Below are 23,360 nucleotides of genomic sequence, written 5' to 3'. Positions count from 1 at the left end.
GGGCAAGGGTCAGTTTCTCCCAGGGCATCTCAGGACACCTTTCATTTGCGGACTGGCCAGTGGCCAAGGTTTAAAGATGTCGGTTTTAAGATTTGAAGAAGTCTGGGCTCCATTTTCTAGTGAGGCATTTACAGACTTCCTGGGGTTTGGGGGTGGGGAGCAGGGGCAGAGCCTGGGCACTTCAGCGGGAGGCTGCCGTGGAAGCCCTTTCCTTGCGGTGTTTACCCCAGTACAGAATGAGGAAAAGGAGACCTACCAGTCTTTGGGGACCAAGACGAGAGGGATGGGCAGTTGTGGGTTGAGTTTATGGATTATAGACACTTCCCCAAAGCCAAAGCTTTGAGATGCATGCAGCGATGAGTGGATCAAAGCAAACATGATCTGCTTTGCTTTCAAAATGTAAGCTCAATCCCATCACTTCTTGCCATCTCCACTGCTGTCGCCAGGGTCTAAGCCACCAGCATCCTGCTGTCCGGGACCAGCACAGCCTCCTCCCCAGGGCCCCCACTTTCATCCCTTTGCAGACCAGTGTCTACTCAGCAACTCGAATGATTTTTAAAAAATATTAACCAGACCTTTCCACTTCAATGTGTAAACCCTCCTGTGACTTCTTCTCATACTTGGAATAGAAACCCAAACTCCTTCCTACTACTTAGAAAGACTCCATGGGACCTGGCCCTGCCTGCAGTCTGACCTCATCGGGGACCACTCTTCCCTTCATTGGCTCTGCTGTAGACAGAATGACCTCTCCTACCTTGAGAACTGCTCACCTGCTGCTCCCTCAGCATGGGACACCTTCCCCCCACATCTTCACGCCTTCCCCAATCAGTCATTCACAGTGGCCACCCCCCACCTCTGCCATTCCTCTCACATCACCAGCACCTAGTATAATTGACTCCAAAGCACTTACGAGTCTCTGAAATGCTCATTTGTCAGCCCTTACTAGAATGTAAGCTTCATGTAAGACCAGGGAGCCTGAGGGTCCAGGGACAGTGAGTGAGTGGTACATAGTAGGTGCTCAATAAAATACTCTTTGAAAGAATGAGTGAACAAACAAACAAATGAATGAGCTGCTCAGAGACCTTCTGAAAAAAAAAACACAACTGTTTATGCACAGCACTGCCAGGGCTGCAGGCTGGAAAAGAAGGCAGAGTGGGTGGGGAGGAGGGAGGAATGGTTGGGGAAGGTGGGGGAGCTCCTCTAATTCCGTGCTGTGGGGTCACACAGGGCGGAGTCACGAGGTGCTACCCTCAGCCTGGGCTTCCTTCCAGGCCTGGCGCACCTTGATCTTCACTTTGAAAGGATCGATCTGTAAGACTAAACCGGGGTTGCCCTCCAGAGAGGGTAGCTTCCCATCATCCGGGATCTCCAGGTCGAACCTCTGCAGCAACCAGGCCATGAAGAGGAAGAGCTCCTGGCGGGCTAGCATCTCACCTATGCAGGAGCGGGGTCCTGCTCCGAAGGGCAAGTAGCTTAACGATGGCGAGATGAGCTTGGTCCCCGTGGGGTCCAAGAAGCGCTCTGTGGACATGGGGAGGTGTCAGTCAGGGCCCAGGGCAGGAGTAAGTGGGGGCGGGGGCAACATGGTCCTGCCCAGGGGGCCCCAGTCTGAGAAGATAGACCGCCTTACTTGGGGGAGGGGGGCCCAGTCTGAGGAGAGAGAGAGCCCTGCTCTCAGGTAGCCCTTAATCACACAGAGGAGATGGAATATTCAGGACGGATGGAAAGAAGGCGTATTAACAGATGAAAATGCCACCATCCAAGGAGAGAAGGGTCTGACTTCACGGGAGACATATGCCTAGGGGGCTTCTTAGAGGAGGAGATTTGCAGTTGGTGGAAGGAGAAGGTGGGAACCCAGCTGTGAAGAATCTGGGTAAGTCTAGCGTAGGATGGGGGTGTCACCAGGTCCACGCAGTTGGAGTCAGGAGTTTGCTAGTAGCAAGCTCAGCAGAGGGGAAGTGGTGCTGGAAAGGTGGGCACAGAGGTGGCTGTGTGGCCAGGGAGCAGGACAGAACAGGGACTCACCGGGCATGAACAGGTCGGGCCGGTGCCATTCCTTCTCACTGTGATGCAGTGCCCACAAATTGACCACAACATCTGTGCCCTTGTCAATGGTAAGGTCACCAATGCTGCCCCAGGGAGGGAGAGGAAAAGAGGGTCTGGAATATTGCCCTTCCCCACCTGCTCAGCCCCAAGCCTCTGTGGTCCCCCACTTTGGGGAAAAGAGCCCTTTGCTCCCTCTTGTCCACTCCCTCATCTTTTCCTCAGCTTCTACCAGGTGGACTATGAATCCAGCCCTCTCCTCCTGACAAGCACTTATGTATCAACACTTGTGGGCCTGTCAGGGCCCATGGGTATGCATGTTGAGCTGGTGCCTGTCCGTATGTATGTGTGTTGTGGCTATTGGATTGGGTAGGAGCATCCCACACCACGTGTCTCCATGTGGCAGCAGGCAGCTTCTGAGGGAGGTCAGGTAGATCTGTGGATTAGTCAGTGGGTGTCGGTGGGTGGTAGACACATTGGTCAATAGGGTCATGGGTAGGATGATTGGTAGTCAGTGGTTGACTGTAGCCAGCTGGGGGGGTGGGGTGATGGAGGAGGGACCAGGTGGGCTGGGTGTTACTGGGAGGGAAGGCACACCTGGAGTCAACGATAGCCTTGTGGGGGATGAGCGTGGGGGACACAGGCCGGATTCGAAGCACCTCTCGGATGGTGGCCTCCAGCAGGACAAGGCGGTTCCGGTCACTGATAGTTGGTGCGCGATTGAAACCTATATTCTGGTCGACATCATCCTGGATCCTCTTCTTCAACTGAGGGCCAGAACAGGGTGGATGTTACCAGGGTGTTTAAGCCCAGGAGAAGCAAGGGTTTAGAAGAATCCTACTGTCACATCCAGAAGAACTGGCCCAGACCCTTCCCGGTGGTGGCTCTGCGAGCCCAGGCTTTGTTTCCAGAAGACGGGGCAGCTCCACCCAAGGGCCGGAGCCAACCACTGCTTCGGTAAGGGGTGCGGCAGCCCAGTCATCCTGCAAAGAAGTCCTGAGTGTATAGTCTCTTCCTCCCTCTCTGGAGCAGAGGTGAGTCTGGCTGGGGTCAAGAGTGGTTGGGAAGGCTGGGGTAGGGGGAAGCTCACTGGAGGATAATGTAGCAGGAAGGCCACAATCCACTTTATCACAGAGGTGGTGGTTTCCACACCGGCCCCAAAGATGTCCCCTATGGTGGTGAGCATGTGTCTATCTGAAAGCAGCTTTGAATCCTGTTCTGGTCCAGCATTGTTATTGTCTGCGTTCACCTTGGCTTGGATCAGTATGTCCAGCAAGTTAGTGATGGAGTCACTGGTGAAGTTCTCCTGGTTGGGTGAGATTGGGAGACAGTGATGAGGAAGGAGCCCCATCTGTAACCCCTGCCATACTCTCACCGCAGACTGTAGATACAAAGGCTTCCCCCACTTGGAAGTGAGGGAGTGGAGTGAGGCTAGTCAGGACCCATGAGCTTATGGAAGTAGGAGGAAGCACTGGGCCCTCTTTAAATTTGGGGGGTAGACAAGTCCCTTCTAGGATCCTCTTCAATTCCTCACTTCTCCACGCCTATTCATTAGTTAAGTCAGTTTTTATTGAGCACTTACTATATGCCAGGCTCTCTGCTAGGTGCAGGAGATCCTACAGTGCCCAAAATGGACCCAACCCTGCCCTCATGATGCTTTCCACCTAACTCATCATCTCTTCTGCTCCATCACCTACCTTACTTTTTTCAAGGATTTCACTCAGCAATTCGTTTCGCATTCGAACACAACTCTTTATCTTTTCCAGGGCCTTGCTGGGGAAAATCTGCAAAGTAGAAATGTCAAATCCTACCTTTCTGTCTCTGGAGAGTTCCCACTCTAACCCCAAACTTCAGCCAGAATGGAAGGCAGGATAGGGACCCAGAATGGGACCATCAGTGACAGCTAGGACAATTCCAAACAAGGGAGAAAGGAGTCACCTCCACGTCCCCTTCCCCATTCAATCAAACATCCAGCACTGATTGAGGGTTTACCGGGTAGTAAGATAGACTTGAGTCTCAAGCCTTGGTTAAGTTCCTTAACTTCTTGAAGCCTGTATTCTCAACTGTATGGGGATAATAAAACCCACTTCCAAGGGAAATGCATGATTAATGCTTGTGGAGTGCTGGTACTGGCACATGGCAATTGGTAAATAAACGAGAGCCATTATCATGAGTATTCAAATGCAAAATTTAAAAGCTAAACCGATTTCTGTAGAGGAGCAGCAAGGTTTTAAGAGTCAGAGGAGGTAGAGGTCACTGTGGCTGAGGTGGTCAGAAAAAAAGGTGGGTCTGGAGCTGAACTGAAAGAGGAAAGAAGAACTGGGTGTGCTGTCAGGGTCTGCTGAGATCTGACGGTGGCGCCCGGCCTCATCCTCACCTTAAACCCAGGGAATATGTCTGACAAAATCTCCTTGCCCTGAGCCTCCAGGATGCCATCATTGAACTTGTATATGGCCTTCAGGGCAGGATCCTCATTCTTGAAGGAGAAGTTGAAGCAGATAAAGCTGATTATGTTGGTCACCGCCAGAGAGAGATGCTCCGACAGATTTATGGACTCTCCATGCCGGGTGGCCAGGGAGTCGCACAGTAAACTGGCTTCCCGATTAACTGAGGGGAGAGAGGGGCATGAGGGTGGGGAATTGAGCCGCCCCCTCACCCCCTCTCTACCAGTTCCATCTTAGTCAAGGACAGAGAGCAGATGTCCAGTAGATGGCAGCGGTAGCCAAGAAAATGCTAGATGGAATCATCCAGAACCCTCTCCCCTCCCAAACCTCTTCTCCCTCCAGCAGCCCAGGGCTGGCTGGGCACTCACTGATCTTCTCTAGCTTCAGGTTGCCATCCTTGAACAGGGCAAAGGCGTTCTGTGCCAACTTCCGATGCAGCTGCCAGACGGCACCATGGTCGGCGAAGGCGATGCCTTTTTGGTTGTCTGACAGGATGTCTAGAGTCAACTTTGGAAAGCAGGAAAGGACATAGGAATCAGACACCATCCACCTGTTCTAGCCCTGGGGAAGAAGGCAGGTACCTGCCGTTCCGCCTCCGTGTGGGACCTCCCTGCTCCACTCCGCCATGACTGTAAGGCCTTGGTAGGACAGAACCTATGGCCTCACACTCCCAACTCCATCAGAGAGACAGAGCGAGGAGAAAAAGAACACTGAATTAGAATGCAGCGGTCCTGGGGTTCAGGTCAGTGACAGGTGGCCTCTTTTTCTCATCAGTTTCTGACCAGGGGAAGGCAGCTGTGGATGGGATGAACTCTCTAAATTGTGCCTGTCCCGGGAACAGGAGCAGAGACCGAGGACAGCCCAAACCCCTGCCTTTCCCTGGGCCCTCTGGGGGCGGAGGCTGCTAAAGGCGCAGCAGCTCAGCCGCCCTTAGTTTACCCTTCCATTGCCAGGCTGTGTGCCCACCCCAGGGCCGCATCTGGAGAGGGCACATTTCTTGTCCACCCAGTCTGGACTTGGGCCAAGCTGCCTCTTCCCAGAGGCACCCCCCAAACCATAAAGCTCCCACACCTCCCCTCTTCTATCCCCTGACCTGCAAACCCCATCTGACTAGCCTCCTCCTTCCTCTTTGCTCTGGAGAGAAGACCTCAGCAGAGTTGGAAGGGGGATAGTTGGCCCGCAGACCTGGCTGACTGGTCCAAGGTAAAAAGAGTCAACCCTTGGTCTGATCAAAGATGAGCAGCCGGGGGGCCTTGCCCGGGATGTTCAAGGGAGTTCTCAGCAGCCGGGTGCTGCAGTGGGGGGCTGGCAGTGTTGCTGGATGGTTAACCCCCACTCCCCTCTGCCCCCCAGGAGCAAAACAGAAAGCTCAATAGGCTGGCTCATCAGCATCCTCCCTCAAAGCGCTACCATGGGTCAGCTCCCTGCGGCTGGAGCAGCTGGAGAAAGCTCCAGGAAAATAGCAATCCCAGCCCTCCAAGAGCCAGGGTATTTCTCCCTCACAACTTTCCACGGAGGACAGCAGTCACTCCCCACCTTTTCCATGTGAAGAACAGCATTCATCAAGGCTGTTTATTGAGCACTTCCCGCACTGGGCACTGGGCTAAGTGCTTTATATGCACTCTCTCAGTTAATTATGGAAGTCTAAGCTCAGAGAGATCATCATCCAGTTCACGGGAGAGATGACTGTTTTAAGGGCTCCCTGACGCCCTCAAACCACCACTCCCACCCCACCCCACCTCCTGGGAAGCCCAGAAAATGAAATCTTCCTTTAATTCTTCCTGCCTAGTTTAGAGGCTGGATGGGGTCCAAGGGGTCACTTCCCACCCACAGCCCCGGCAGTCTGTTTTTGGAAGAATCACAGGTTGTTGGAGTTGGAAGTGTCATTCCAGGCATGGCCTTGTCTGGAGAACTGAACATCCCCAGGGAGTGGTGAGAGAAGAGGGATGATAGGCACTGCTTACCACTTTGGACCGCCCGGAGAATTCCTTGCCCTTCTTGAGAAGCACCTCCCTGGCCAGCTGGTAGTGGCCAATCATCACAGTAGTCTTGGAACCCAGACGAAAGGAATAGATGGGGCCGTATTTTTCCTGCAGCTTGAAGAAGTTCACGTGCTGGTGGCCATGTCTGGGGAGGAACGGCAGGCTGCCCACCAGGGGCAGGGATGGGAGGCTCTTGGGGTACTTGGCACCAGAGCCCGTGGTTTGGGGCCAAAATAAATAGGCGAGGGCGAGCAGCAAGGGAACCAAGAGCACCCACATGGTGGCCGGGTGGCGGCAGGCAGGACAAACAGCTGTGGAGTGGCTTCAGCCACTTCAGGGTGCAAGGAGGCCTTTTTAAGGGCTGCCCTGATCTTCACCTTGACTTTATGTTATTGCTCGCCTTGTGGAAGTTTATCCTGGAGCACAGCCAGGCCCGATCCCTCTCCCAGAATGGGGAGAGGAGTGGAGGCCTTCTTCAAGAGCTGGCTCGACTCCAGGGCAAACCCCTAGGGGAGGGGCTAGGTAAGGGGTGGACGGCCGGTCCCTCTCCCTCGCTCCCTGTCCATCAATGTCTCCAGAGTGCGCCAGAAGCAAATGATATCTAGGTCAGGAATCAAGGCTTGGGATTTTCCATGCTGTAAAATCACAATCAATGGATAGCTGACACTGTCAGGACTGTTATAACCAGCAGGGATTGTCAGAGATATTCTATTCAATCTTATCATTTAACAGCTGAGGAAAGTGAGGCCTTGGAAGATCAGGCTTGTATAAGGTCACACAGATGGTGATGACAAGAATCCAGCCCTCCTGGCTCCTGGTTGGCTGCTTTTTCTAGGGGGAGTAAAACTCTTGGATTGAGAGCACGGGCCCTAGAGTCAGAAAGGTTTGGGCTCAGATTCTAGCTTGACCACTTTCTAGCTATACGACTTTAAAAAAAAAAGTTTTATTATGTTAAAATATACATAAAATTTACCATTTTAAGTGTACAATTTAGTAGCATTGAATATACTCACAATGTTGTACATCCATCACCACTATCTACTTCTAAAACTGTTTTTATCACCCCAAACAAAGTGTACCAATGAAGCAATAACTCCCCTTTTCCCCCTCCCCTCAGCCCCTGGTAACCTCTAATCTAATTTGTCTCTATGAATTATGCCTATTTCACATAAGTGGAATCATATAACATTTGGTCTTTTGTGACTGGCTTATTTCACTTAGCATAATGTGTTCATGTACTTTGTAGCATATATCAGAACTTCATTCTTTTTTATGACTGAATAATATTCTATTATATGGATATACCACATTTTGTTTGTCCATTCGTCATGGACACTTCGGTTGTTTCCACCTTTGGCTGCTGTGAATAATGCTGCTATGGACATGGGTGTACAACAGGGGTCCCCAACCCCCTGTTAGGAACCGGGCCTCACAGCAGGAGGTGAGTGGCGGGCGAGCGAGCAAAGCTTCATGTGCTGCTCCCCATTGCTCACATTATCGCCTGACCCAGCCCCCCACCACCCCACCGTCTGTGGGAAAATTGTCTCCCACGAAACCAGTTCCTGCTGCCGAAAAGGTTGGGGACCGCTGGTGTACAAGTATCTGTTTGGGTCCCTGTTTTCAGTTTTGGGGGGTATATACCTAGGAGTGGAATTGCTGGGTCATATAGTAATTTTATGATTACTTAGCTGTTCAGAGTTTCAGTTCCCTCCTCTATAATGGGGATAAGAATGGAATATGCTTCTTAAGGCTGTTGTGACTCAGTGAGATAATGCATGTAAAAGTGCTGCCTGGCACGGAGTAAGTACTCATTCAATATTTACTCTTAACATTGTGATACCAAAATGGCCTTCCTACTTTTTCTGAACTCTTATTAGTGGATCTTCCTGACAGACAAAATCCTCATTTTCTGCTGCAAACCTTCAGTGGCTCAATCAGTATTTAGCAATGATTTGATAATACCAGGTAAGGTCACAGTCCCAAGACAGTGTCAGTCATCACCAGCGTGACTCCTGGTGTCAATCATCGTAGAGGAGGTGGGTCCTCAGGCGGGCAACCAGGACTCACTGAGTGAGACTCACAAAGGTGAGAGATGGAATTTCTGCCCCTCTCGGGGGGTGATCTGCCAATGTCTGTAGTTTGAGGAGAATGGACTGGTGTGAGGGCTGCTGGAATTAGGCAGGAAGGCAGCAGGGCGGGGACCTCATGATGAAGATGAATCCTCAAGGCCTTGTAAACCAGACTGTTTGCCCACTACTTCAACAGTTCAAATGTTGTTCAGACTTTTAGGCCCATTTGCGGTCAGAGGTATGAGCTGGGGTAGTCTTCATGAAAGAAAGGGGATTTGAGCTAAGCCTTGAAGGAGAGTTGGGACTATTTATTAGGCAGCGGCATGGGGAGGGGGGAGGAGGGGCACGGCTGGAAGGGAGAGCAGCAGAGTCAAATATGTGGAGGCCGGAAAGGGCACGATGTGTGTGGGATGGTGATGGTCCTGACTACAGATGTGAAGGGGGTGTACTGTGGGGTGCCCCTGAGAAGTACGATCTGACAGGTACATTGAATCAGGCTCTGGAGCCCTGAATTGGAAAGCTAGGGAGGGTGAGGAGCTATTGAAAGTTCTGCGGCAGGGAAGTGACAGGGGTACAGTGGTATTTGAAAAGAGTGAATCTGGCATCAGTGCTGGGGTAGACTGGATGAGATCTTGTGTAAAGTTTGACAGCTGGGTGAGAAGTGGGGAGGCCTGTGATCCAGGCTGGGCCCTAAGTGGGGTCAACCAGCTGGTAGAGAAATACGAATGAGTACTTTCTGTTCCTAAAGTGAATGCCAAGGTGATTCTCTGACATTTCACCCCCAATCACAAACAAGAAACAGGAATTTAAAAATGGTTGCTTCACATCCTTATCACTATATTAGAAAAGTTATACATGATAATGGCAAAAAGTCTGGAGAACGCAGATAGCTAAAAATAAATTAAAAATTTGAAACGTATTTTTTAACCTACATGAGGCCATATTGCATTTTTTTGGCATGGATATTTTTCTATGTTATTAAAGACTTTTCTACATTATTTTTAATGGCTGCATATTATTTCATTGTCATAGGTTATTTCATATGTAGAGGATAGGTTAGCTGACCCTGTATTGTGTTCTTTCTGTTTTTGTCTTTGTTGCTGATATAAACAACACTAAGGAATAGCCTTGTGGTGAAAGCTTTGTGCATCAGTGTTATATTTTCTTAGGATAGAATCCTAAAAGTGGAATTGTTGGTCAAAGGCTATGTATACATATTTTAAAGACTTCTGACAAATACTGAATTATTTATGAGATGCATTATATTGGTAGATTTCTTGGTATCCCACCATTCCTAGAATAATACTAACTTATCCAGAGTGTCTTCTTTTAATACAGAATTGGATTCTCTTTGCAATTTACTTAGGATTTTCTTTCTTTTGCATCTTTAGTCATATGAAAAAATGGGTTGTAGTTTTCTTATTTATGCCTTGTCAAGTTTTGGTATTATGATTTCGCTAGTTATGTAAAGTTATTGGAGAAACTTTCCATCTTTTTCTATGTCCTAAAGCAGATTAAATAGCATGTGATTTATCTATTCTTTGAAGCACTAAAGAAAGGTGACCATGAGAAGTGTCAGGTCCTAGTGCTTTTTTTGGAGAGATAATTCTCTAACGTAATTTTCCAGTTTCTTCAATAATTATTAGTCTCCTCAACTCTTCTGAGTCTTCCTGAGTCCGTTTTGGCAATTAATATTTCTTAAAATTTTACGTTTTCTATTTTTTTCTTGACTTGTCAGAAGTTGTATTAATCTTTTCAGTGAATCTCCCCTTGGGTTTATTCATCCAGTCTTTGATTGTTGTGGTTTTATTTCATTCTCAGTATTGATAAATGATCAATGCAAAATATCTTGTATAACTTTATACTAGAATTCAGATTGAAAGCTTGTATGAATTCCACTTCTCCTGCATCCCTGTTTTCCTTGTTCCTTGTCAAAACATAAGACCCATTATCTACTAGAGCTGAACCTATGACCTGGGAACTCTATTCTTAGGTGTATAACCAACAGAATGTGTACATATGTTCGCCAAAAGGCATGTGCAAGAGTGCCTACAGCAGCACTATTTGTAATAGTCCCAAACCCAGATATTTATGGATTGTAGAATGGATAAATTGTCATACATCATACAGTGGGATATGATACAGACATGAGAATGAATGAACTGCAACTCCATGCACCAACATGGATGAACCACCCAAACGTAATATTGAGTAAAGAAACCAGACTTATAAGAATGCATCCTTATGATTTTATTTGTATAAAATTCAAAAACAGATCAAACTAGTCTATGGTTATAGAAGTCAGGATATCGGTTACCCTTGCGGGATGGTTAGTGACTGAAAGAGGACTCAAAGCGGGGATTCTGGGGAGCAGGTGATGTCCTGCTTCTTGATCTGGTTTTTGGTAACATAGGGAAGTTCACTTTCAGTGGGAAACCAATTATTTGCATGTATATTATACTTCAATAAAAAGTTTACTTTAAAAACAACGTTGTAAATCAACTATACCCCAATATAAAATAAAAATTAAAAAATATAAAATACACATGAAGAAAAAAATTTACTTTAAAAAGTTGGGGGGACTCCCCTGGTGGTCCAGTGGGTAGGACTCTGCACTCCCAGTGCGGAGTTCAATCCCTGGTCGAACCCTGGTGGCGGAACTAGATCCCGCATGCATGCCGCAACTAAAAGTCTGCATTCCGCAGCTAAGAAGTCCACATGCCGCCACTAAAAAACATGCTGTAACAAAGATCTCATGTGCTGCAACTAAGACCTGGCACAGCCAAAATAAGTAAATAAATATTAAAAAAAAATTAAAAAGTTGGGTGTCCATGGAGTTTGTGACCTACCTGAGATTGCATGCAACAGTTGCATGTATGTATAAATATATTTTTTTCTGGAGAGAGGATCCATAGCTTGCATCAGCTTCTCACAGCAGTGACTTCACCATTGACTCAAGGTTCCCTGTATCCTCACTTATTCCCATCCCCATCTTTCTTTGTTATTCTTCTGCTCCACACATCCAATTGCTTTTCTCCTTCTCTCCAAAACCTTTCCCCTGACCCCTCTGGTATTCTCTGTTTCTAGAACAAGCATACTTCCTTTTTTTAACAAATAGATGCTATTTTTAAAAATATTTATTTATTTATTTGGCTGCACTGGGTCTTAGTTGCGGCATGAGGGATCTTCATTGTGGCATGCGGGATCTTTAGTTGCAGCACGTGCACTCTTAGTTGCAGCATGTAGGATCTAGTACCCTGACCAGGGATCGAACCCGGGCCCCCTGCACTGGGAGTGTGGAGTCTTAGCCACTGGACCACCAGGGATGTCCAAGCATACTTCCTCATTTTCATTATCTGGCTATAGAATGTTCTCTCTACCTCCTGCCTTACCTAAACTGGACTCTCCTTCGGACAGCCTTTCCCCCATTTGTCCTTTTGTTTTCTTCCAATTTTATTGAGATATAATTGACATACAGTACTGTATAAGTTTAAGGTGTACAGCATAGTGGTTTGGCTTCATATGCCATGAAATGATGACCACAATAAGTTTAGTGAACATCCATCACCTCATGTAGATACAAATTAAAGAAATAGAAAAAAAAATGTTTTCCTTGTGATGAGAACTCTTAGGATTTACTCTCTTACCAACTTTCTTTTTTTAAACAACTTTTATATATAACTCACAGCAGTGTTAATTATATGTGTCATGTTGTACATTACATCCTAATACTGGGTTGGCCAAAAAGTTCGTTTGGGTTTTTCCGTAACAGCTTACAGAAAAACCTGAATGAAATTTTTTGGCCAACCCAATATTTATTTATTTATGTGTTTATTTATTATATTTATTTTTGGCTACACTGGATGTTTGTTACTGCGCACGGGCTTCCTCTAGTTGCGGCGAGCGGGGGCTGCTCTTCGTTGTGGTGCGCGGGCTTCTCATTGCGGTGGCTTCTCTTGTTGCGGAGCATGGGCTCTAGGCGCACAGGCTTCAGTAGTTGTGGCACAAGGGCTCAGTAGTTGTGGCTCGCGGGCTCTAGAGTGCAGGCCTAGTAGTTGTGGCACACAGGCTTAGTTGCTCCGTGGCATGTGGGATCTTCCTGGACCAGGGATCGAACCCACGTCCCCTGCATTGACAGGCGGATTCTTTTTTTTTTCGTCTATAAGTCCTCATCAAGCACTATTTTTTTTTTAATAAATTTATTTATTTTTTACTTTTGGCTGCGTTGGGTCTTCGTTGCTGTGCGCGGGCCTTCTCTAACTGCGGTGAGCGTGGGCTGCTCTGTGGTGCGGTGTGCGGGCTTCTCATTGCGGTGGCTTCTCTTGTTGCGGAGCACAGGCTCTAGGCACCCGGGCTTCAGTAGTTGTGGCACACGGGCTCAGTAGTTATGGCTCGTGGGCCCTAGAGCGCAGGCTCAGTAGTGGCGCACGGGCTTAGTTTCTCCTTGGCGTCAGGTGGATTCTTAACCACCGTGCCACCAGGAAAGTCTGCAACCCAATATTTATTTATCTTATAACTGGAAGTTGTACTTTTTAACTACCTTCATCTAATTCCCCCTCCTTCTACCCTTTCCTCTGGTAACCTCAAATTTGATCTCTTTTTCTATGAGTTTGTTTTGAAGTATAATTGATCTACAACACTATGTTAGTTCCTGTTACACAATATAGTGATTGGATATTTCTAGACATTTCAAAATGATCACCACGGTAAGTCTAATTATGGTAAGTCTATCACCATACAAAGATATTACATAATTATTGCCTAAATTCCCCCCACTGTACATTTCATACCTGTGACTCATGTATTTTGCAACTGGAAGTTTATACCTCTTAATCTCCCCCATCTATTTCTTTCCTCCTCCTATCTCCCTCCCCTCTGGCAACCACCTGTTTGTTCTCTGTATCTATGACTCTGTTTCTGTTTTGTTATGTTTGTTCATTTGTTTCATTTTTTAGGCACACGTATAAGTGGTGTAGTACCATATTTGTCTTTCTCTGTCTGATTATTTCCCTTGGCATAATACCCACTTGGTCCATCCATTTTGTTGCAAATGGCAAGATTGTATTCTTTTTTTCATGGCTGAGTAGTATTCCTTGTATATATATACCACATCTTCTTTGTCCATTCATCTATTGATGGGCACTTAGGTTGCTTCCATATCTTGGCTATTGTAAATAATGCTGCAATGAACATAGGGGTGCATATATCTTTTCTAATTAGTGCTTTTGTTTTCTCCAGATAAATTCCCAGGAGTGAAATTGCATATGATAGTTCTATATTTAATTTTTTGAGGAACCTCCATACTGTTTTCCATAGTGGCTGCACCAGTTTACATTCCCACTAACAGTTCACAAGGGTTTCCTTTTCTCCACTAACATTTGTTATTTGTTGTCTTTTTGATAACAGCCATTCTAACAGGTGTGAGTTGATACCTCTGCTGTCCTTTTGAATGAAGACACCTGATGTCCTGGTAAGGCAATGGAATTGACATTCTCTTCATTCCCCACAGCCTCCAGACCACCACTCCTCCACCTCTGAATTCTTGCTCCTTTGCAGTTTCTAACCTTTGTTATTGCAATTCCTTACTGACCTCATGTTGCTCATTTTCATTGAAGATTCATTTTAAGATTTTGGGCACGAAGCTTACAACTTTCCTCTCTTCTTGCCGTCATCGTGCATGACGTTATAATCCTTGGGGGATGATCATCCAACATCCCAGCCTTACAATTCCTTCACCTCAAATCCAAAGATTGTCACCCTTACTTCCATTTCAATTACTCCTCTGAATTTCAAACCCCATTCTCAACCCCTTTCCTTTCATGCTCAGGAGATAATCTTTCCTTTTCCTTAAGGAATCTGAGACCATTAAGTTATATCTCTCTTAATTTCCACTTTATCACTTCCTTTCCCTCCACCTTAAAGATAAAGAATTGGTACTCCTGATTCTAATCAATCTCTCTAACAATTTGGCAAAATAATAATAACTTTATTGAGCATTTGCTATGTATAACATGTACTATTTTATTTAATCCTTATTAAGGTAGGTGCTATTATTATCAACATCTCCATTTTACAGATGAGGAAACAGACACAAGGACTTGCCCAAGGCTGTAAAACTAGTCAGCGATGAAGCCGGAATTAAAGCAATCTAGAGCTCTTAGCCTGTAACTGCAATGCTATTCAGCTTCTCATGATATAGATTGAAATTTTCTGTGTACATACCTTTTGAACCAATTATTCCAGTTCTAAGAATTTATCCTGCAGATGTCTCACAGTTCAGTGTACAAAAACAAATCATTTCTGCAATGTTTACAATTGCTAGCAGTACATCTCCCATCAATAGGAGACTGGAATAAAATGCAGTTCGAAAAAGGAGGAAACACTTTATATGCTTATTATAGAAGTATTTCCCAAATATATTGTTAGGTTTAAAAAAAAACAAAAATAAGAATGATGTGTATTGAATGCCCCCATTTGTGTAAAAAAAGGAGAATGTATGTATTTTTTTTTTTGCTCGTATACGCATAAAGTATCTCTGGAAGGACACACAAGAAGCTCATGAGGGACTTCCCAAGTGGCGCAGTGGTTAAGAATCCGCCTGCCAATGCAGGGGACACGGGTTCGATCCCTGGTCGGGGAAGATCCCACGTGCCACGGAGCAACAAAGCCCGTGCGCCACAGCTACTGAGCCTGCGCTCTAGAGCCCGAGAGCCACAACTGCTGAAGCCCGTGTGCCTAGAGCCCGTGCCCTGCAACAAGAGAAGCCACCGCAATGAGAAGCCCGCGCACCGCAGTGAAGAGTAGCCCCCAGTCGCCGCAACTAGAGGAAGCCTGCGTGCAGCAACGAAGGGTAAGCTGGGATGAAGTGAGAGAGTGGCATGGACATATATATACTACCAAATGTAAAATAGATAGCTAGTGGGAAGCAGCCACATAGCACAGGGAGATCAGCTCGGTGCTTTGTGACCACCTAGAGGGGTGGGATAGGGAGGGTGGGAGGGAGACGCAAGAGGGAGGAGATATGGGGATATATGTATACGTATAGTTGATTCACTTTGTTATACAGCAGAAACTAACACAACATTGTAAAGCAATTATACTCCGATAAATATGTTGAAAAAAAAAAAAGAACCAACGCAGCCATAAATAAATAAATAAATAAATAAATAAGTTCATTAAAAAAAAAAAAAGACACTCATGAATTTGGTTGTCATTGGAAAGAACTAAGAAGCCGCCGCTAGGGTGGTGGTGGTAGGAAGAGGTGCCTGCCTTTTTGGATCTTTTAAAGCATTGAATCATGTGAATGCATTACCCATTTCAAAGTTGAGTTAAACACTAAAAAAAAAAAAGAAAAAAGGAAGAGAAGACTAGAAATAGAAACTGTATTAATGACTGTGTTAATTAATTAATTAATTAATTTTATAAATTAATTAATTAATTTATTTATTTATTTTTGGCTGTGTTGGGTCTTCGTTTCTGTGCGAGGGCTTTCTCTAGTTGTGGCAAGCGGGGGCCACTCTTCATCGCGGTGCGCGGGCCTTTCACTATTGCGGCCTCTCTTGTTGCGGAGCACAGGCTCCAGACGCGCAGGCTCAGTAATTGTGGCTCACGGGCCCAGTTGCTCCGCGGCATGTGGGATCTTCCCAGACCAGGGCTCGAACCCGTGTCCCCTGCATTGGCAGGCAGATTCTCAACCACTGCGCCACCAGGGAAGCCCCTGTTAATTTATTTTTAAAAAAATCGAGGCCTCCACCTACACTCTCGACACTGTTTCCTCAGACCTCCCACAGATTCTTGTTTCATTTATCATTTTCCTCCTGCATCTTCAACTCACCCTCTCTGTTGGCTTCTTCTCCTCAGCTGACAAATACGCTCAAGACTTTTATCCCATACAAAATTTTAAAATCCTCCACTGATGCTGTGCTCCCTGTTCCCTTCTAATTTTCCTTTAATTTCTCTCCTTCCGTGTTAAGACTTCTTGGTAGAATAATATGATGAACACTTGTGTCTCTATCTTATTCTGCATTCATTGTACACTCATTGTAGTTTGGCCTCTGACCCCACCACACTGCGAAATCCATTGGATGTCTTTCAGACCTTCTTTTATTTATTTATTTATTACTGAGATATAGTTGATATTAGTTTCAGGTTTATAACGTGATTCAAAATTTTTAAAGGTTATACTCTGTTTACAGTTATTATAGAATATTGGCTATATTCTCTGTGCTGTACAACATATCCTTGTAGCTTCTGTTATACGTAGTAGTTTGTACTTCTTAACCTCTTACCCCTATCTTGCCCCTCCCTGCTTCCCTCTCCACACTGGTAACCACTAGTTTGTTTTCTATACCTGTGAATCTGTTTCTTTTTTGTTATATCCACTAGTTTGTTTTATTTTTTAGATTCCACATATAAGTGATATCATACAGCATTTGTCCTTCTCCGTCTGACTTATTTCACTTAGCATAATACCTTCCAAGTCCATCCATGTTGCTGCAAATGGCAAAATTTTCATTCTTTTTTTTTTCTTTTTTGTGGCTTAATAGTATTCCATTGTGTGTGTGTGTATTCATCCGTTGATGGACACATGGGTTGCTTCTGTATCTTGACTATTGTAAATAATGCTGCTGTGAACATTGGGGTGCATGTATCTTTTTGAATTAGTGTTTTCCTTTTTTTTTCAGATATATACCCAGGATTGGAATTGCTGGGTCATATGGTAGTTCTATTTTTAGTTTTTTTTTTTGACTGCTTTGGGTTTTCATTGCTGCACGCAGGCTTTCTTTAGTTGCAGCGAGTGGGGGCTAGTCTTCCTTGTGGTGCGCGGGCTTCTCATTGCAGTGGCTTCTTTTGTGGAGCTCGGGCTCTAGGTGCATGGGCTTCAGTAGTTGCAGCACGTGGCCTCAGTAGTTGTGGCGCATGGGCTTAGTTGCTCCGTGGCATGTGGGATCTTCCCAGACCAGGGCTTGAACCCGTGTCCCCTGCATTGGCAGGCAGATTCTTAACCACTGTACCACCAGGGAAGTCCCTATTTTTAGTTTTTTGAGAGAAACCTCCATACTCTTTTTCACAGTGACTGCACCAATTTACATTCCCACCAACAGTGCACAAGGGTTCCCTTTTATCCACATCCTTGCCAACATTTGTTATTTGTGATCTTTTTGGTGATACCCATTCTGACAGATGTGAGGTGATATCTCATTGTGGTTTTAATTTTCGGTTCCCTGATGGTTAACAGTGTTGAGCATCTTTTCATGTGCCGGTTGGTTATCTTTATGTCTTCTTTGGAAAAAATGTCTATTCAGGTCTTCTGCCCAATTTTTAATTGGGTTGTTTGTTTTTTTGATGTTGCGTTATATGAGCTGTTTATATATTTTGGATATTAATGCCTTATTGGTCATATCATTTGCAAATATTTTCTCCCATTCAGTAGGCTGTCTTTCTGTTTTGTTGATCGTTCCCTTGGCTGTGCACAAGCTTTTAAGTTTAATTAAGACCCATCTGTTTATTTTTGCTTTTGTTTCCTTTGCCTTAGGAGACAGATCCAAAAAAATATTGCTACTGAAAGAGTGTTCAGCCTATGTTTTCTTCTAGGAATTTTATGGTTTCCAGTCTTACATTCAGGTATTTAATCCATTTTGAGTTTTGTTTTTTTTATATGGTATTAGAAAATGTTCTAATTTCATCCTTTTACATGTAGCTGCTTTCGGACATTCTCTTATAAAAACTCTCAATTAGCATTATTGATTTTTTCATCTTCTTTAAACCCTCTAATATGAAATATCACATAGCTCTGGATTCTTGGTAATTCTTTTGTTCCTCTTCTTGTTCCCTCTGTCCCCTCATGGATGTCAAGGTTCCCTAGTCGCCTGTCCTTGGCCCTTCTCCATCTACATTCTCCCTAGATGATTTCACCGTTCTCAAGGTTTTATCTATCACCGATATTCAATCTTTTTTTATGGTCATTTTTTTACTAATGTTCAACATTTAACAAACAGATACTGCTCTTGACCCTCATAGAGTTTAGAAATGGATGGCTCCTGTGCTAGAGATGTCAATCATTGCCTCCTATACTCATGTGACTTCACCCAGTTTGTGCCTTTGTGTCTTGTGACTCTGATTGGAATAGCAGCATATGGCCGAAGGGGAATCAGTTCTCAGACTGAGTTAAGCTAATGACATTCTTTCTGAGAACTTGACCCTGCACCGTCATGAACCATGCGGGCAGTGGTTTCAGACGCTGATTTAACAGCCCTAGTCACAATGTGGTCTGGCTGTACATTTTGCTTTTCATCCTTCGATATCAGTGATACCTCTATCATCTGATTGTTGAAAAATCTTAGTTTATTAAAACATTTACATTTTAATTAACTTGTAAAAAATAAAGCTACCATTTCAAAATTAAAACAAAAATCCCCCCAAACAGTAGTCTATCCATATCCACGGGGTATTGGTTCCAAGACCCCCATGGATACCAAAATTTGTGGATGCTCAAGTCCCTTATATAAAATGGCATAGTATTTGCCACTATCAAAAATCCCTCTTAGGGACTTCCCTGGCGGTCCAGTGGTTAAGACTTTGCCTTCCAGTACAGGGGGTGCAGGTTCAATCCCTGGTCAGGGAGCTAAGATCCCACATGCCTCGAGGCCAAAAAACCAAACCATAAAGCAGAAGCAATATTGTAACAAATTCAATAAAGACTTTAAAAATGGTCCACATCAAAAAAAAAAAAATCCCTCCTAGAGTGCACGTACCTGGTGAGGGTGTTTATGACCCCCATTTTCTAGATCAGGGAACTGAAGCTTAGAGAGATTAATTAGATCTGTTCAAAGTAGATTCCGCAGCTGGAAAATGAGAGTGCCAAGGTTCAAATTCAGGGCCTGTGCTATTAACTACTGTGATTATGATGTGGCAGGCAAGAGAATCAGGAACGGGCAAGGAATCACACTCCCACTCACAAGTATGTAGACAGTGCACAGCTCAACCTCCCAGCCTTCCCCTGACACATACTCCCCCCTCCCATTCATTAGCACCCAAACAGAAAGGCAGAAAGGAATTGGAGCTGCTCCTCATAAAGGATGCCCCCAACTAAGGTGGGTACCAGAACAAAGTCTTTGGCAGACATGTTTACTTTGGAAGAAGAATGCCAAGGGACACGATTCCTGCCCTCAGAAAACTTAGTCTAGTTTATACGCAAAGATCCTTTCCTCAATTTGTCCGCAAATATGTGGTGTGCTCAGGGATTGTAATACATGTGCACATACACATCACTGTGTGTAGTAGATGTAATAGTCATGTAAATGCACATGTATATGGAGAGCACTGTAGATTCTCTAAAAAAAAAGTCCTAGTAGTGCCACGCTACTTATTAATAATGTAATACCTCATAGAGCTGAGCTAAATGTACTTTCATCCTAGCTATGAGAAAAGAAAATGTTTACTAAATATGAGTATAACCTAGACTTTAAGGATTACTGGTTAAACTGTTAAGGAATCTTTCAAAGTAGGCTCAAGCACTTAGAAGTATCCATTTACATGCAAAACCAAGGCTCAGGTAATTGCAAATTCCTTAAGGAGCATGCTAGGTAACACGTGATTTAAGTTATATATATATGTAAATATATATATATATACACACACACACACACACAAATGATAATATAACATTCCTTCAAAGATACTGTATTTAAGATTTTAAGCTAATTTAAACTGGACTTCCCTCTACTTCCTCAAATATTACAAGTTAGTATGGCTTTATTACATATGAAGAAATAAAGTAATGAAAATTCTAAGAGCTAAGCAAACCAATTATGAAAAGGTGAGAGATCAGTGTAATGAAGAAAATTAGTTGTCAGCTCAAATTCTAAGATCATATACTGCAATTTAAAATGGAAGTGAGGAAGTAATCCAAAATAAATAATAAAAACAAATATCCATTTTAATCAATGTCTTATTTTCTTCCATTAATTATTTCCATCCCGTTTTAGCTAGAAGGATTTCATGAGGGAGACAAAATGAAGAAAAGGGAAACACTCTTTAAAAATTATAAATTTCCTAGGACCACAGTAGGAAATATAAAAATTGGATCTGTAGGGGTTCAGAACAAGCCTCCCCCAAATGGGCTACTTTTGCATGAGGCTCATTTTGAAGTAAATACAATCAAGACCCTGCGGGTTCAGGAGAAACTCACTGCCCCTCTCTTAACTACCTAGAAGAATTTAAATTGGGGATTTTTCCTAGAAAAGGTAATTACCAGAGATAAAATTTATCTTAGTGGCCCCATCTACATGGCAGAACAAACATCTAATTATCAAGCATCTGCTCTCCTTAATGTCCTGTGAATGACCCTCCTGTCCTAGGAAGACCCAGACCCCTGCCCCATTCCTTAGCTCATGATGGCGTATATACCTCATTTTACCTTTCTGTCTCTGAACCTCTTATGTATGTGGGGTCTTAGACTCTCTTATGTGTGTGGATTCCCATACAAAGTTAAATATGATTTTCTCCTGTTTATCTGTCTCATGTCAATTTAAAACTTAGGGCAGCAAGAAGAACCTAGAAGGATAGAGGAGAGTTTTCCTCCTTCCTGACAAGGGCTCAATCTTGAAGGGAGAGATCTCATCTTAATTTCCCACAATAATGCAGATTCTCCATTTGGTTGGAGGACGGGATAATAGAAATGAGAAGGTACATTTCTGTGATCTTTAAAGTTCCACACCCTCAAGTAACCATTCAAGGCACTGCCCACTAAGGAGGGGACTAAGACACTTCTCTCATACCTCACAAATCAAAAAGGGGGAAGGGGTTCAAGATTACACTAACGATTGCTCTTCTGCATTATAAAACCCAGTATGAAGTTTCAGTAAGGAGTGTTCTAGATTAGGAATTGGGCTTGTTCTCTGCTCACCCCCCTCACTGGCCTTGTGCCTCGTCTACTTGAAAGCTCAATGGATATGAAATGTAAGGGGCTGTGATGACTGTTATTATAAATGACACTGTTCCTACCAACACTAATTACCTTCAATGAACCAGGAACCCTAGAGTTTAACAAATGAGTGAAGAGGACACTAAAAAAACCCCAAAGTATCTTTAGTGTTTCATCTTCTTAGTGTAGTTAGTCACGACTCACTTCAAATAAGAACATACATAAAACAAATTATTTTTTCTTCCCTGGCCTAACAGGCAAGCCTCAATTAAAAAAACAAAACAAAACAAAACATTTTTTGCTGAAGTAGCCTCAGGGAAAAAAGGGAAGAAGAAAGAAGACCACAGCTAAGTTTTTAGATAAGACAAAAGTTACTCACTGAAGGAAGAGAGATTTTCTTCAGGAGCTGTTCAAGTTGACTGAAAAGATCATGGAAGTTTCCCCTGCTCATCCGGACATGTTGCCAGGGCTTCAGCGACGGTGGTTTGCTTGTCTCCGTGGACAGAAGTGACTCGGGGGAGGGGGACTTTAAAATTACTCCTGTTTACCTAACAGAACTCAATGTTCAGAATTAAAATTGGGCCTGTCTAGTATATGAAAAAACCAAGGGAACAAGAAAAGAGTTGAGCTACACCAAATGAGCAGAATCTTATTGTAAAGCCAATGTAATTTGACAACCAGGGTTACTATATGCTATTTCTTATTCTAAATCCTCTACCCAGGACCTCTGATCTGCTTAAATTTGCAGGAGTCAAAATCATCCCCTTTGAAAGGACTTACTCACAGATGACTCCTGGAGCAACTGAGGAGAAGGAGTAAGTCAGTCACAAAAGTTACTAAAACCTCCCTCCCTGGAGAACAATCTCATTGATCAAAGCACCATCATGGTTTCCATGCTGGACTCAAGAATCTTGTCTCTAATTATGGATGGAATTATTACTTTTCTTCATGCTATTTTTAGGTAGAGCTTAAAGCTGCCCGAAAGATGTGGAGAATTTTATGATGGAAGAGAATTTCAGTTCACTCAAGTGACCTTGGTGAAGTCAGCAAAGAATGAGCTGAATTCACTGGATGCTGTAGGTGGGCTGCAGAACCTAGATCCTCCCTACAATTGTATGCTGGGTTGTGTGTATGCATATGTGCATTCTTCTGGGGAAAAGGGCCATACTTTTGATAGAATTCTCAGAAGGACATGTAAACAAAACTTTTAAAAGAGCTGCAGACCTAGAGGCTCCTTTGTGGTCGAATGAAAACACTTTCAATGAATGTGTGTCATTAACTTCCATTTGCGCCTGTGAACATCCACAGGTTTCCATCCAAAAGTATTAATACCCACTGACTACAGTAAGGGTTTCAGAGCCTGTTAGTACAACACTTTCCAATTTTCAAAATCAAGTTATCTAGTACACACAGTGGGTTCCTAACAACAGGTCTCTAAAATTATCTCCAGCCATAGTTCAGGCCTTCACAATGAGGCCTCACAGAGAAGCCCATGGACTCTGATCTTTGGCTCCTGTCTTAGTCTCTCTGGAGCCTTAGTGTCCTCTAATTTAGGGAAAATAATGATAATACTGGCACCAAACATTCATATAATTGTTCGGAGTTGAACCAGTGTTGAACCAAAGAAGCTAATGTTCCCATTGGACTGGGCCATCTTGATGCCAGTTTCAGCACACCAATTAACACTGTCAACACCTTGTCCCTGCAAAACAAACAAACAAAACTTAAATAACAAACAAACAACTCTAGCACTTTCTTCTAGGAGGTTTCTTATGCAAGTATAACAACTCAGGGCACCAGTACCTAGAAATGCCCTTCATACATCACCATCGCCTGAGGTCTTGCCTCTCAAGGATAGAGCCATGGATTTCTTCCCCCAATTCCACTCCAACTAACC

General features: G+C 44.3%; 1 protein-coding gene across 4 annotated transcripts; it reads right to left on the bottom strand.

The window, feature by feature from the left end:
* Window positions 1-1,083: 1,083 nt before the first annotated feature.
* LOC133093804 (steroid 17-alpha-hydroxylase/17,20 lyase) lies at window positions 1,084-21,923 on the bottom strand. 4 transcript variants are annotated; one of them, XM_061193820.1, is made up of 9 exons: window positions 21,843-21,923; window positions 6,452-6,632; window positions 4,856-4,994; window positions 4,421-4,650; window positions 3,741-3,827; window positions 3,134-3,349; window positions 2,641-2,810; window positions 2,026-2,129; window positions 1,084-1,521 (listed from the first exon to the last, which is right to left on the bottom strand). In XM_061193820.1, exons 2-9 carry the CDS (start codon window positions 6,524-6,526, stop codon window positions 1,235-1,237), a joined length of 1,308 nt encoding a protein of 435 aa, XP_061049803.1. In that variant the 5' UTR covers window positions 6,527-6,632; window positions 21,843-21,923; the 3' UTR covers window positions 1,084-1,234. The 4 variants fall into 4 exon arrangements, with proteins under 4 accessions (XP_061049803.1, XP_061049814.1, XP_061049793.1 ...); XM_061193831.1 differs by having other exon boundaries at window positions 6,452-6,614; window positions 21,843-21,891; XM_061193810.1 differs by lacking the exon at window positions 21,843-21,923 and adding an exon at window positions 19,293-19,380.
* Window positions 21,924-23,360: the final 1,437 nt, after the last annotated feature.

Source organism: Eubalaena glacialis, chromosome 1 (assembly GCF_028564815.1).
Source record: "Eubalaena glacialis isolate mEubGla1 chromosome 1, mEubGla1.1.hap2.+ XY, whole genome shotgun sequence".
Taxonomy (NCBI): domain Eukaryota; kingdom Metazoa; phylum Chordata; class Mammalia; order Artiodactyla; family Balaenidae; genus Eubalaena; species Eubalaena glacialis.
Note: the sequence above shows the minus strand (reverse complement) of the source record. Positions and strands in the feature narration are given on the sequence as shown.